This window comes from Saimiri boliviensis, chromosome 8 (genome assembly GCF_048565385.1).
Source record: "Saimiri boliviensis isolate mSaiBol1 chromosome 8, mSaiBol1.pri, whole genome shotgun sequence".
Lineage (NCBI taxonomy): Eukaryota > Metazoa > Chordata > Mammalia > Primates > Cebidae > Saimiri > Saimiri boliviensis.
In genome coordinates this window covers 26,353,435-26,370,006 of record NC_133456.1, presented here as the reverse complement: position 1 = coordinate 26,370,006, position 16,572 = coordinate 26,353,435, and the positions used below count along the sequence as shown (strand labels likewise).

At 38.6% G+C, this 16,572-nt stretch overlaps 1 protein-coding gene across 4 annotated transcripts in view; it reads right to left on the bottom strand.

Moving 5' to 3' along the window:
• The window catches only part of OSBPL11 (oxysterol binding protein like 11), an 86,901-nt gene that overhangs the window by 20,117 nt on the left and 50,212 nt on the right, over window positions 1-16,572 (bottom strand). For all 4 annotated transcript variants that reach the window (XM_039477592.2, XM_074404198.1, XM_074404200.1 and 1 more), the window contains 3 exons: window positions 14,692-14,832; window positions 6,321-6,816; window positions 2,332-2,518 (listed from right to left, as the gene is read on the bottom strand). In XM_039477592.2, the coding sequence (XP_039333526.1) occupies window positions 2,332-2,518; window positions 6,321-6,816; window positions 14,692-14,832 (824 nt within the window). The remainder of the gene's footprint in view (window positions 1-2,331; window positions 2,519-6,320; window positions 6,817-14,691; window positions 14,833-16,572) is intronic.

The following is a 16,572-nucleotide window of genomic DNA, read 5'->3' as shown; positions in this document are numbered from 1 at the left end:
TGTTAAGCATCATGTTTCTTTATTTGCTTTAACAGATGAATCAACTAAAAATTAATTTTTTAGCTATAGTAATCATCTAATCTTAGCTTCACAGTACCTTTATCCTTATCCATCCTTATGGTATTATGACAGACTTTGTTTTAAACTATTATATATGAGTTTTTCCTAAAGCCTTACAAATGCTTTCCAAAAATAGTATTCTGGATTCTAATCTTAGGCAGAAAGCTGCTTGTAAGGCAGAGATAGTCTTTATTTTTATTTCTCAGTATTTCTAGTATGCAGAAAAGTATATATATACACATATATATGTACACACATATATATATTCTAAAATCTTTATAATATTACAGCACACACTATATATACAGGCATTCTAGAGTGAATGTAGAAAATGGAAACAGAAGGTAGGCATGAGAATGGGGATTAGTTAAGTAGGCTCACTATCAGAGACAGATGTGGAAAATGAGGGAGTAAGAGAAGACGGGTAGAATATAATATATTTATAACAAATGCAGACAGCAGATAATGTGTCTGTTCCAATTGCAGAGAGCAGTTAAAAAAACTAGGCTATTTCTGAGGAAGGAGGCATGGGCATTAAATAAACACATGAAGAAGACCTTAGTTACAATAGCCTGTAAGTACAAAGAAGAAAAGGTGTCAAGAATAGGAAAGTTGGCCGAGTGTGGTGGCTTAAGCCTGTAATCTTGGCACTTTGTGAGGCCAAGGATTGCTTGAGTGCAGGAGTTCAAAACCAGCCTGGCAAACACAGGGAGATCCTGTCTCTTAAAAAAAAAAAAAAAAAATAGGGAAGTCTATTTCTTTTTCTTTTTTTTGAGACAGAGTTCTACTCTGTCACCTAGGCTGGAGTGCAGTGGCACAATCACGGCTCACTGCAGCCTCTGCCTCCCAGGTTCAAGCGATTTTCCTGCCTCAGCCTCCTGAGTACTGGCTAGAGTGCAGTGGCTCGGTCCCACCTCACTGCAACCTCCATCTCCTGGGTTCAAGCCATTCTCCAGCCTTGCCTCCTGAGTAGCTGGGATTACAAGCATGAGCTACCATATCCAGCTAATTTTGTATTTTTAGTAGAGATGGGGTCTCGCCATGTTGGCCAGGCTGCTCTCAAACTCCTGACCTCAGGTGATCCACTCGCGACTAAAAAATCACATGCGACTAAGAAATACATCACTATTGGCTGGATGTGGTGGCTCACACCTGTAATCCAAGCTCTTTGGAAGGCCGAAGCAGGCTGATCACTAGAGGCCAAGAGTTTGAGACCAGCCTGGTCAACATGGTGAAAGCCCGTCTCAACTAAAAATACAAAAGTAGCCAGGCATGGTGGCACATGCCTGTAATCACAGCTACTTGGGAGGCTGAGACATAAGACTCACTTGAACCCAGGAGGTGGCTGCAAGGAGCCAAGATCATGCCACTGCACTCCAACCTGGGTGACAGAATAAGACTCTGCCTCAACAATAACAACAAAAAAAAAAAAAGAAAAGAAAAAGAAAAAGAAAAAGAAATACATCAACATCACTGAATAAGAAGTGCTGAATCTGGAAATTTATCACTAAGTTGCTTCCACCTAAGCATCTACTGAAGCACATACACTGGCTTCAATCATTGTGCTTCCTGAACCATTCCTCATGATTAGATATTTTCCACCCTAACTTGTAGCTATAGCTGCCTTCACTGAGGTCCGGATCCAAATCTGTATCCCAATAAGGGGAGAATTGGGCCAGAGACTGCATGTTCATTCATTAGAAATTCTATTGTAAATCTCACTAGTAACTTCACCAGGAAAGTTTTAAAAAGAGTAGATATCTTAATGTTACTATTTGTAAAAATAGAGCATAATTTTCAGAATACCTTAAAAGATGAAATATTTGGCAGGGCGCAGTGGCTCACTTTTGAAATCACTGCACTTTGGGAGGCTGAGGTGGGTGGATTATGAGGTCAGGAGTTCAAGACCAACCTGGTCAATATGGTGAAACCCCGTTTCTACTAAAAAATACAAAAATTAGCCGGTCATGGTGGCATGCACCTGTAGTCCCAGCTACTCAGGAGGCTGAGGCAGGAGAATCGCTAGAACCCGGGAGGCAGAGGTTGCAGTGAGCTGAGATTGCGCCACTGCACTCCAGCTTGGGTGACAGAGCAAGACTCTATCTCAAAAAAAAAAAAAAAAAAAAAAAAAAAAGATGAAATATTTTAAACAAGAAATAAACATGAATACAAATCCAACTTCACATAAAACAGAGGAGAAAAAGAATAAGGAGTTTTCATACAAAATCAAAGTGGAAGAGTAAGAACCAAATATCATCAAAATGTTCTTACCGATGCAGTTTACCACCGTAAAATGGCTTGGTATGAAAAGTGATGCTGGCTGAATATCCAGTTTTTGCACAGTTGACACTGACTTTGCCACCCAGTTCTACCCAAGGAACAGTCAAAATTGACCGGGCATATGCACAAGGTAGAGAAAATGTGTATTCTTCTCCATGCTCCAACAGACTAAGGATACCTGAATATGAAAACACGAGGGTGGTTAACATCTTTTTAAAAAAACAGCTACCAAAGAAATCCGTATTTTTTTTTCCTGTCTAGTAAATAATCATCATTATTTTTCCTAATCTTCACTTAACTTTCAATGAAATTAACTTCATTTATAAGTATTTCTGACTTCATTACAAGGTAGTAGTGAATCAAGGTTACTTTCACTATGACCTTTCTGTCCCTTTGAGGTTCATGGGCCCAGTAAATGTTACAGTAGAAACATTTCAAGAGCCTTCTCTAATGCTCCTAGATATATATGTATATATATATATATATATATATACATATATATGTATTTTTTTTTTTTTTAACAGAGTTTTGCCCCTGTTGCCCAGACTGGAGTACAGGGGTGTGATCTCAGCTCACTGCAACCTCTGACTTCCAGGTCAAGTGATTCTCCTTCCTCAGCCTCCTGAGTAGCTGGGATTATAGGTGCCCACCACCATGCCCAGCTAATTTTTTTTTTTTTTTTTTTTTTTGAGACGGAGTTTCGCTCTTGTTACCCAGGCTGGAGTGCAATGGCGCGATCTCGGCTCACCGCAACCTCCGCCTCCTGGGTTCAGGCAATTCTCCTGACTCAGCCTCCTGAGTAGCTGGGATTACAGGCACGCACCACCATGCCCAGCTAATTTTTTGTATTTTTAGTAGAGACGGGGTTTCACCATGTTGACCAGGATGGTCTCGATCTCTTGACCTTGTGATCCCCCCGCCTCGGCCTCCCAAAGTGCTGGGATTACAGGCTTGAGCCACCGCGCCTGGCCTAATTTTTTGTATTTTTAGAGGAGATGGGGTTTTACCATGTTGGCCAGGCTAGTCTCGAACTCCTGACCTGAAGTAATCCACCTTCCTGGGCCTCCCAAAGTGCTGGGACTATAGGCATGAGCCACCATGCCCAGCCCCATTCCAAAAAAAAATAAAGATTTTTACATACTTTCTGTTGAGGGTAACAGTAACAATTTAATTTCCAATATATTCCATTAATATATAACAGCACTTAGTCAAAAATTATTTACATACCTCTTTTATAATTAGAGCATGGTTAAGATATGAATGCTTTTCTCCATTTCTTTTTTTTAAGTTTTTACATTTGAGACAAGGTCCTCCTCTGTCACGCAGGTTGGAGTGCAGTGGCATGATCACAGCTCACTGTAGCCTCAATCTCCCGAGCTCAAGTGATCCTGCCACTTCAGTCTCCCAAGTACCTGAGATTATAGAAGCAAGCCACCATGTCCAGTTAATTTTTTTAGTTTTATTTTTGTAGAGATAGGGTCTCATTATGTTGCCCAGTCTGGTCTCCAACTCCTGGGTTCAAGCTATCTTTCCACCTCAGCCCAGCAAAGTGTTGGGATTACAGGTGTGAGCCACTGTGCTCGGCTTTTCTTCACTTCTTGAAGTATTTCCTTTCTTGTAGAGTGAGAGGCTACCATTTCCAGATTCTCAAGGTTACATGAACTGATAAGAGTTACTGTCCTTTGGGGGAGTATCAAAGAATACAGTTCTAAATGTGTCTATTCCTTAACTTTTATGACCTTACACATGTCCCTTCACCTGTAGACTTTAGGTTTTTTTACTTACAAAATGAGCAAATTGATCTATGAAGTACTTAAGGGCTACTGTTATGGAGCTTATAACCAAAGATGGCAAACTTTTTTGTAAACTAATAAAATATGAATAATTTCAGCTGGGTGTGGTGGCTCACAACTATAATCCCAGAACTTTGGGAGGCCAAGGTGGGTGGATCACTTGAGCTCACAAGTTTGAGACCAGCCTGGGCAACATGCAAAATCTTGTCTCTACAAAAAACATGAAAATTAGTTGGGCGTGGTGGTGCATGCCTGCAATCCCATCTGCTCTGGAAGCTGAGGTGGGAGGATGGCCTGAGCTTGGGAGGCAGAGGTCACAGTGAGCCAAGATGGCGCTACGGCAATTCAACCTCGGCGACAGCTAGACCTTGTCACAAAAAAACAAAAACAAAAACAAAACAAACAAACACACAAAAAAAACCAGAGAGAGCACTTTCTAATGTTATAAAAGTTGTAATTAACTTGAAATATTATTTGGAAATTGGTAAGACATATTACAACAGAACTTAAAAATGGGGAAAACTGAAAAAGAAGATATTTTCTGCACAATGACTATAACACAATATCGAAATATTAAGAGTCACAGGCTTAATGATGCCATGCTTACATTGTAAGTTTACATTCAGAACAAAGTATTCTTTGTGTAAGAGCTTTCCTTTAACATAAAGTGGTAGTTTTTCCTATCATTACATTTTCATTAACTCTTGAATAATTTCTGTGAAGATTTGTGTTTTAGTTTCATATTCTTGGCCCACAAACACTGTATTTACAAAAATTACTTTTTCATAATCTTCTGATACAGTAGAATTAAATTTTATCAGTATATATTTTAACATATTCTATGAACAGCATCTCTGGCCTCCATCTCCAAAAGTTCTGAGATTATAGGCTAATGCTTGGAGGTAGAGGCCAAAGGATCACTGGAGCCCAGGAGTTCAAGATCAGCCTGGGCAACATATTGAGACCCTGTCTCCAAAAATTAAAATTTAAAAAATTAGCTTAGCATGGGTGGTGTGTGCCTGTAGTCCTAGCTACTTGGGAGACTGAGGCAGGAGGATGGCTTAAGCTGAGTAGGCCAAGGCTGCAATTAGTCATGACCGTGCCACTGCACTTCAGCCTGGGTAACAGAGAAAGACTCTATCTCTAAAAAAAAATAAAAATAAAAATAAATTAAAAAAAAAGATTTACCTAGAAGAGTTTATTGCGGTTTTTATAATAATAAAAAATTTGGGACTAACCTCAATGTCTAAAGTAGAGGGAAATGTTTAAATAAAAGATAGAAAATGTACTTCATAGAATATTATGCAGTCATTAAAATATGTTTTATCAATGACATGAGAAAATAAATATACTTAATTTAAAAAGCAGGACACAAAACTATACATATTGTTAATTCTAATTTTATAAGGCTGAAAGTATGAACATAAGCACACAGAGTATAAAATATTAAATCATATATATCTGGACGTAGGCATTATAGAAGCTTTTATTTTCTTCTTTATACTTTTCTAGTTTTCCAAATATTTGGTTAGAAATATTTAAAATTACCAAGCATGATGGCTCATGCCTGTAATCCCACTACTTGGGAAGCCGAGGTGGGTGGATCACCAGAGGTCAGAAGTTCAAACCAACCTAGCCAACATGCTGAAACCTGTCTCTACTAAAAATACAAAAATTAACTGGGCATGGTGGTGGGCACCTGCAATCCCAGCTACTCGGGAGGTTGAGGCAGGAGAATTCCTTGAACCCGGGATGTAGAGGTTGCAGTGAGCCCAGATTCCACCAATGCCCTCCAGCCTGGGTGACACAGCGAGACTCCATCTCAAAAAAGAAATATTTAAAATCAGAAAAAAAAATAATTTAAAAAGAATTTATATTAGTTCATAGATATACTCCTCCCATCCCCCACAAGAAACATTCCAGAACACTCTAGGAACTGGAGTGAAAAAGCGGTAACATTTTAAACTTAGAGTTAATATTTATCTAGGGTTCTTAAATTTAAGATTGTAGTTGGATATTAAAAATTATAAAACAGGGACTCGATCTTCATGAGCCTGCCTGGGTTTCTTCCAAGCGAACTTTCCTTTCTTTACTGTTCTAAAGTCTTTTAAAATAAACTTTCATTCCTGCTTAGAGAAAATATATATATATATATAAATATATATAAAAAATAATTTTTCTACTTACCTTCTCCAACCATTGTCACGCCTATTGACATGCCTAAGAATTTGCTCTTAGTCCAGACATGCGCATTTACACACATCTTCCTCTCTGTACATTCTGCATAAAATCCTGAGACTGGAGGATGATGAGAAACCTGTTCAGCAACAAATCTGACTGTATAACAGTCTGATCCCACCTGGTTCAAAGACTCCTCTGATGAAGGAGCATGATTTGTGACTCCCTTGGTGGAAGAACTAAAAACACTGGATGCTACCTCACTTTTTGGCATCTTCCAGGAACAGTGAAATGTTTCTCCAATGATAGGATTGTATGGTTTTTTAGCAATGGCTCCCTTACGGCCTTCATGAAATGAGGTAAGGTAGTACTCAACAAAGCGAATCATTCTTTCCTCAGCTGTGGCTCCATTAGTGATGGCTATAAATAGGTCTGGATGAGACATAAAGTCTGCATACATTTCCAGCAAGGAACGCTTCTCTAGGATAAATGTAGGAAGCACCACCTAAAACAACAACAATCAACAAAATAAGGGAAATTTAATCCATGTATAGCATATCTGTAGACAAGTATTCTCTCTCTCTCTGAAAACATTTCATTCTAGATGGGTGTTAAAAATAAAGTCACAAAGAAAAAGTATTTAGTCACATTAAAAAAAATAAGCATTCCTGGCCAGGCACAGTGGCTCATTCCTATAATCCCAGCACTTTGGGAGGCCAAGTTGGGAGGGCTGTTTCAGCACAAGAGTTCGAGAACAGCTGGAGCAAGAGAGTGGAACCCTGTCTTTACAACAGACACAAAAATTAGCTGGGCATGGTGCCTTGTACCTGTAGCCCCAGCTACTCAGGAGGCTGAGGCAGGAGAATCACTTGACCCTGGAAGGTGAAGGCTATATCGGGCCATGACTGTTCCACTGCACTTGTACCTGAGCAACAAAGTGAGACCCTATCTTTAAAAAAAAAAAAAAAAGCATACTTAAGAGGAAACGTAAACCTACCCAAGACTAAACATAAATTCAAGAGGGTCAGAAGAAGCTTCAAAAAAAACCTCTCAAACTTCTAGACTAGATAAAAGTAGCACGAGGAAAATGGCGTTAAAACTCAAAGTAAATGTTATCCATTCCTTTTCTCCTTCCCTATATCAAAATCAATTGTAGATGAATGACCAAGACATGAGAAGGGTCAATAAATCTTATTCCCTGAGAATAGACTAAAGAGATCATAGACCAAAGCAAAACTCCAACATATACTTAATCTTAAGCACAGGAGAACTATTGCAAATAGTTCTCCTGTGCTGAAAACCAGGTAAGTATAAGAAAGATTAAATATTTTACTTAAAGCAGAGTTGGAGAGGCACTGCAAAATGGTTCAACGCTTTGAGAAAGCAAAATCTAGCAATATTTTTCAAGAGCCCTAAGATGTTCTTACCCATTTAGCCTAGTACTTACTGTTCCAAGAATCTACTTTAGGAAATAAATAATTGAATGAAGAAAAAGCAATGTGAAAAAATAATTAGAACAACCTGCATTTTAAACTATGGTTTTAGCTAACTGAAGAAGGAAACTTGACTATTATAGTCATTTAAAAAGATGGTTTTGAAGATGACACAAATAATACAAAGACACTGGATGCTGCAGGTTCAGCTGGTGAATTGAATACATGCATTTTAATTTCACTTTCTACCAAAATTCCATTGAAATACTAACTTCATATAAAGACAAACCCAGAGATACCAGGAAAGTAGATAAAACACAACAAAACTTTGAGAGTTCCTATCTAGTAAGCTGAATCTTAGGCAGTAGTTTACAATATGCACAGATTCCTGAAGAGGCTAAAGAACTGACAGGACTAGGTACCTCTGGATCTAGGGGTTCAGACAAATGCTAAAATAAAAACAACTGAGTAAAATCTCTATGCAAAGCAATTAGATGGCTAACTCATCCCCCCAGCTCCACTCTAGTAATTTATTGTTACTCCAACTCTAGTAATTTATTGTTAGTAAATACTCTTTTGGACCTCAAAGTCTAGAGATTTAGCCTCTGGATAGTTAAACAAGGTGGTCTATTCTCTAGACTGGAGAATGGGAGAACTTCTAAGAGAGTGGATACCAAGTGGCAGATCACAAGGGCATTTAATAACTCCATATAAACTAAACGTTAGCTATTAACGTCCTCTCTCATGCAGGCTTCTTCTCTTTTTTAACTCCCTTTGACTCACCAAGTATGAGATGAAAAAATTTTTCTTCTGGGAAATTTGACTAAACTCAGAGGAAAAACCTAATGATACTGACACCAAGTTTCCCAACGAATGGCCCATCCAGATTATGAGACAATGAAAAACACAGGGGCCACCTAAGTGTTAAAGCTTAAAATCAGGTTTTAGTTTCCCTAAACTTAATTGTGGACAGAAAAGAAATACTGATTTCTAACAAAACCTCTAACTAGAAATATAGTTAAAAAATATAGTTAAAAAGAACAAAATAAACAGACTTGGAGGAAACAGAAATCTCAAAGGAGGGGAAAAAACAAAAATAAAAAATATTATCTTCAGAGAAATAAGAAGATATTATATATATACAAGAATGCTTTTTTTTAAAACTCAGAAAATTTAAAAACATAACGATAATTAAAAGCCAAAAAAGGCCGGGCACGGTGGCTTAAGCCTGTAATCCCAGCACTTTGGGAGGCTGAGGCGGGTGGATCACAAGGTCAAGAGATCGAGACCATCCTGGTCAACATGGTGAAACCCCGTCTCTACTAAAAATACAAAAAAGTAGCGGGGCATGGTGGCACGTGCCTGTAATTCGACCTACTCAGGAGGCTGAGGCAGGAGAATTGCCTGAACCCAGGAGGCGGAGGTTGTGGTGAGCCGAGATTGTGCCATTGCACTCCAGCCTGGGTAACAAGAGCGAAACTCCGTCTCAAAAAAAAAAAAAAGCCAAAAGAAAGGTTAAAGGATAAAAGGTGAGGAAATCTCCCCAGAAGACAGAAAACAGACAAGGACAGAAAAACAAAAGTAGGAGAGAAAAATAAAAGACCAGACAAGGAAGTCCAATGGCCATATAAGGATTTCAGAGAAAACAAACAAACAAAAAATGGAAGAAAGAAAATTCACTGTGATGGTTAATACTGAGTGTCAACTTGACTGGACTGAAGGATGCAAAGTATTGTTCCTGGGTGTGTCTGTGAGGGTGTTGCCAAAGGAGATTAACATTGGAGTCAGTGGGCTGGGAGAGGCAGACCCACCCTCAATCTTGATGGGCACCATCTAATCAGCTGCTAGGATAAAAGCTGGCAGAGGAACACGGAAGGACTAGACTGGCTTAGTCTTCTGGTCTCCATCTTTTTCCTGTGCTGGATGGTTCCTGCCCTTGAACGTCAGACTCCAAGTTCTTCAGATTTTGGACTCTTGGATGTTCCACCACAGACTGAAGACTATACTGCTGGCTTCCCTACTTTTGAGGTTTGGGGACTCAGACTGGCTTCCTTGCTCCTCATCTTGCAGATGGCTTATTATGGGACTCTACCTTGTGACTGTGTGAGTCAATACTCCTCACTAAACTCATATATATATATATATATATATATATATATATATATATACACATACACACACACACACACACACACATATATATATATACCTGTCCTATTAGTTCTGTCCCTCTAGAGAACCCTAATACAATCATCAAAGAAATAATTTAAGAAAATGTCAGAGAACTCAAAACATGAGTTGTCACACTGAAAAGGCCCACCAAGTGCCTAGATATAATGGATAAAAGAAACCTACAACAATGTCACAATACTAAGACGTGACAAAGAGAAGATTCTAAACAATTTCAGAGAGAAAAACATACAAAACAAGTCACCAACAAAAGATCAGGAATCAGAATGACTTTAGTCTTTTTACTAGAACCCTATAGGAGATAACATTATAAAAGAAAAGTATTTACAAGTAACAAATTCTCTCCTTTTTTTTTTTTTTTTTGAGACAGAATCTTGCTCTGTCACCCAGGCTGGAGTGCAGTGGCGCAATTTCGGCTCATGGCAACCTCTGCCTCCCAGGTTCAAGTGATTCTTGTGCCTCAGCCTCCTGAGTAGCTGGGATTACAGGTGTGTGCTACCATGCCTGGCTAATTTTTGTATTTTTAGTAGATATGAGATTTCTCCATGTTGGCCAGGCTGGTCTCAAACTCCTGGCCTCAAGTGATCTGCCCGTTTCAGCCTCCCAAAGTGCTGGGATTACAGGCGTGAGCCACCGCGCCCAGCCACAAGTAACATACTGTATCTAAACCAGCAATCAAACATGAAGGCAACACAGACATTTCAGATGCACATTTTCATACTTGCTTCTCAAAGACTTTTCTGAGAAATTAAAGGAGGATGTGCTCCAAAAAATGAGAGGCAACCAAGAAAGAAGAAACGAATACAGTAAACAGATTTAGCCAAAGAGAAAGCTAAAGGAAATCCTGGTCCAGATTAGAATGATGTGACTCAAGAGAAAGACATACTGAAGACTGTCATCCACATGTTTCATGATGCCATTTTTATCATCTTTTCAAACCCGAGGATAGAATAGCCTAGTGAAACTGATCCCAAGTTTATCTGTATTCGGATTGTGTTGACTATCTGCTGGTGAATTTCTTATTCTCCTCTCCATGTTCTGCTGTCTGGATTGGCTGAAGACGCTCATTTCCCTCACAGATGCCTGCTGACTCAAATCTATTCCTGAGAGTTAGAGGTAGGTCAGTTTGCTTTGAAACTGAAAATACCGAGCAGCTCACTCCCCCAGCCCACATTCCTGCTTGATGTCCTGTAGCTGGCTCACACCAAACGCTCTGGGATGTATATTTCACAGGACTCACAACTTTGCCTTCTGATTTCACCAGAAACGGCTGTTCTAAACTTTCTCAGTAACTTATAAAAAGCTAAAGCCAGAGATGCAAATGTTTAGCTTGTCTTTCTACGAATGGCAACACGGTCTTTTCCTTATGCTAAGCTTGTGTTAGCTATTCGTTTTTTCCTAAACATCATTATGAAGTATAAAAAAGTGGTAAAACTATAGCTAAAAGTAGAGGAATAATTAACACAAAAGTCAAGTAAATTGTTTTATGGAGGACACAGTAGAGGACTATAAATGAGAGGGAAGCTCAGAGATTCCAAGTTCAGGCAATGTTCTATAACTTAATAGTCAGAGGAAGATAACGTGGGTATTCATGTTATCTTTTTTCTTTGAATGTTTCTATGTATTCTATTCAGTATTCTGTGTGTTTAACACATTTCACGCACACACACACAAATTAACTAAAAAAAGGAAATAAAACAAAATTGCATATAACTATGACAGCGTGAAGACAGACTGGACAGGAATACCAAAAGTGAGAGCTGTGTTATGTTAGGGTAGTGAAACGACAGATTTTCTAAAAAAAATTTTTTGTGTTTATACTAATTTCATAATATTATTTTAAAAGGAACAAAATAAGCAGTAGGGAAAATGTACATTACTTATTCAAAACATGAAGGCTAGGGCCATAGTTATCTTCTTTGTTGCTGTCCCAAGACCTAGCACATTGTCTGGAATACAACAGGGGCCCAGTAAATAGTCGTTAAGTAAGTGTTAAGATAAGAGGTAGCTGTGACTGCAGTTTAGTCACCAGGCTCTTCATTTATTTTTATTTACGTGTATTTGTTTTTTAACATTGAGTCTAGCTCTGTTGTCCAGGCTGGAGTGCAGTGGTGCAATCTCAGTTTACTGTAACCTCTGCCTTCCGGATTCAAGTGATTCTCCTGCCTCAACCTCCCGAGTAGCTGAGATTATAGGAATGTGCCACCATGCCTGGCTAATTATTTTGTTTGTTTTTAGTAGAGATGGGGTTTCACCATGTTGGCCAGGTTGATCTCCAACTTCTGACTTCAAGTGATCTGCCCACCTCAGCCTCTCAAAGGGCTGGAATTACAGGCTTGAGCCACTGCGCCCAGCCACCAGGCTCTTTAATATTGCCTGAAAAGTATAATCCCATTAATGTGTAAATATTCTTAATTTGTGGTTGATTAATAGTAACGTAATATATGTGTGATGTGTAACACGTACAACTTTTTTTTTTTTTTTTTGACACAGGGTCTTGCTCTATTGCCCAGGCTGGACAATCTCGGCTCACTGCAACCTCCACCTCCCAAGTTCAAGCAATTCTTGCACCTCCAGCCATCCTAGTAGCTGGGATTACAATCATGCACCACCATGCCCAGCTAATTTTTGTATTTTTTAGTAGAGACAGGGATTCATCATGTTGGCTAGGTTGGTCTTGAATTCCTGGTCTTATGTGATCCACCTGCCTTGGCCTCCTAAAGTACTGAGATTACAGACATTAGCTACCACACCCAGCCACATATAACTTTTTAATCAACAATGTACAAATGTGGAGAAAGTATAGTATATGCAGTTATTCACACCACGAGAGAACTTTTATCATGTGGATTATTATCTATCATAGCACATTTTTTTTCAAATGCACTTATGCCTCATAAACCTCAGTGCTGTTCTTGTGTCTTATAAATCCAAATCTACTCAGGGACTGCAAATACCATACTAACGAATACCAAACAACCCCTCCAGAAGACTATTCATTTTTAACCAATTTCACAACTATGAGGTCTTTTCCAAATCATGAATATAAAAACATTTCTAGAACAGAAATGATTCCCAGTTGAAATACTGAAGCTAGATAAATGAAATCTTTATGGTTTCTTTGTTAATTCCTAAAACATCTTCTTATGCTTTCTATTTATATTTTTAGATGAACAGTTCATTGGAGACAATGTTCTAAATCTACCTTCAATGGCATAAAAAAATCTTCAATTAATACCTACCTCCTAAAGTCAATTTTGAAATTCCATAATAATGCAAAATTGTTTCATCAGTGATTCAAAGTAAATAATCCTACAGTAATGAATATTTGACATATATAGGTTTTGAACCTGATTTGCTTTTTAAATTGATGTCATGAATTGTTAAGACAAATTAAGGCACACTAGTTAAATAAACTGGCAACAGAGAAAACTGGTCTAAAATTTAAAACTACAGATTAGTGCTTCTCAAACTTTAATGTATATATGAATCATCAGGGATTTTATTCAAATGCAGATTCTGGTCCACTAAGTCTGGGACTGGGGCCTGAGATTCTGCATTCCTAACAACTTTCCAGGTGATGGTGATGCTACTGGTCTTAAGATGACACTTAAAGTAGTAAAGCTTTTGGCCAGGTATGTGCTAACTGTAGTCTTGGGGTAAAATCTGGCTGCCTATTTTAGTAAATGAAGTTTTGTTGGAATACAGCCATGCCCAATCCAGCATATTGTCTATGGCTGCTTATATACTACAAAGGCAGAATTAAATAGCTACAACAGAGACCTATGTCCAAATAGCTGCAAATATTTACTATCAGGCCCTTTACAGAAAAAGTCTGCGGATTCCTTTTATAGATAATACCCCAAATATATGATCCGCATGTGGGAAGTAAGTGGAAGTGTCAATGCCTTTCATAGTTTTGTAGGATTACATAATTTTCTCTACATTTTCCAGTATAGTATACCAATGGATCCCTTTAATTTTATTCTGAAACTCAAAGATGATTGATTGATATTACTTGCCAGACAACTTCCTGCTACACAAAAAAGCCAGAAAGCCCTGGTTTTTTTCTTTTCCTGTGATGGAGTCGCCTAGACTGGAGTGCAGTGGCATGATCTCAGCTCACTGCAATCTCCACCTCCCAGGATCAAGCGATCCTCCCACCTCAGCCTCCTGAGTAGCTGGGACTACAGGCCACCACATCTGGCTAATTTTTGTATTTTTAGTAGAGTGGGGTTTCACCATGTTGGCCGGGCTGGTCCCAAACTCCTGACCTCAAGAGATCCACCTACCTCAGCCACCTCCTGAGATGGGGTTTTGCCATGTTGGCCAGGCTAGTCTTGAACTCCTGACCTCAAGTAATCTGCCTGCCTCAGCCTCCTGAGACAGGGTTTCACCATGTTGGCCAGATTGGTCTTGAACTTCTGACCTCAAGTGATCCACCTACCTTTGCCTCCTGAGACGGGTTTTACTATGTTGGCCAGGTTGGTCTTGAATTCCTGACCTCAAGTAATTCGTCCACCCTGGCCTTCCGAAGAGAGGGGATCATTTGAGATCAGGAGTTAAAGACCAGCCTGATTACAGGTGTGAGCCACTGTGCCTGGCCAAGAAAGCCATTTTTTATGAAAATAAGAAACAGTGATCAGGATACTAAAAAAAAAAAAAAAATCATAAAAATAAAAAGCCCCAACATGAACATGAACAATTACTGGCACAGTTCTTAACAATCTCCATAGCAAGCTTACATCATTACTTACTCTGGTTAAGTCCATGCCTAGTTTGAGCTGTGACAAGAGATGTAAAATGACACTACGTTGTTCTTCTACAGCTCCCAGGTCATCCTCTTTGTTGTCACACGTATCCTCTATCTCGTCATCGGCATTTATTTCTTCAGGCTCCTTGATGGAAAACAAAGCAAAAGTCTAGTATTTGAACTACCTATTCATATCCATTGAGAACAAAGGTATAAATATCAGACTTGAAGACATTTACATTTGACCTAAATGAATCTGAGTATGGGCAAAAATCTTTCAGAAATATAACTATTTGTCCATGGAATAAATTTCCTTCAAAGACCCCCATTATTGCTGATACTGATCATATTGGAGTTTTGATATATATATATATCACATATAAACTATTTTTCTTTTTTGGGAATAAAACAGAATTTTTCAAAAACAGTGAACAATGTCTCATCTGACTCTTAGGCCTTGCAGGCTTTAAGCATCAGACTGGAAACAGCACTACTACTGTAATTAAGTTCAAATGTTTTAAGATTTAAATATTTGCCATTTTTTAACTTAAAACGATAATATTAAAAGTGACATATATCACTTTAAATATATATATTTATATTTATATTATATATATTTATATTTATATATTTTATATAAATATATATATTTATATATATATTATATATTTATATTATATATATATATATAGTATATATATATATATATACAAACACATAACGTAATTATATAAAGTGATAAATGTGTGTGTGTGTGTGTGTGTGTGTGTGTGTGTGTGTGTGTATTTTTTTTTTCTCCTTGAGATGGAGATCTCACTCTGTCATCCAGGCTGGCTTATGTTAGCTCACTGCAACCTGTCTCCCAGGCTCAAGTGAGCCTCCCACCTCAGCCTCCCAAGTAGCTGGGACCACAGGCATGGGCCACCATGCCCAGGTAATTTTTTGTATTTTTGGTAGAGATGTGGTTTCACCACGTTTCCCAGGCTGGTCTTGAACCCCTGAGCTCAAGGGATCCACCCGCCACAGCCTCTCAAAGTGCTAGGATTACAAGTATGAGGTGTCCAGCCTATAACCTACATTTTGATATTTGCTCATGAATATATTTTGATATTTGCTCATTCTTGAAGTTCCTAGGAGGAAATCTTAGGGTTGAGAAGAATGTTTAAGTATAAAAGTGAAAACCCTGTATTTGCTCATGCAGTCATAATGTCACAAAAAATTATCTGCACAGCTCTTCAATCAATCAATCGATCAATCAATCAATAAAACAGCTCTGTGGAAAACCTTGTTAGTATCTTTGTGTGAGAGGGCTTTATACAGTATAACTTTTGGTATTCTAGTACATTTTAAGTTACAAAGATTTTAAAGGAAATGATTTTGTTAACGTCTGTCTTTGATTTTTCCCTCCCACAATCAAATCCTATCATACAAGAAGCCATCTGTTCTACACAAAGAAAACAAATCCTGGCCAGGCGCAGTGACTCACTCCTGTAATCATAGCACTTTGGGTGGCCCAGGCAGGAGAACTGCTTGAGTCCAGGAGTTCAAGATCAGCCTGGGCAACATGGCAAAACCCATTTCCACAGAAAGTACAAAAAATTAGCTGGCAGTGGTGGCACACACCTGTGGTTCCAGCTACATGGAAGGCTGAGGTGGGAGGATTGCTGGAGCTTGGGAGGTGGAGGCTGGAGTGAGCCGAGACCGCGTCACTGCACTCCAGCCTGGGCTACAGAGTGAGACCCTGTCTCAAAGAAAAAAAATCCTAATCAGGTATAAAATCAAGAACTTCATTTTCTCAAAACATGAAAAATATAAAATACAGTGTCAGTGTTAAAAAAATAATGGGTTTCTGGGTATTCTTTTGCCTTTATCCTCTCTTTTTTAC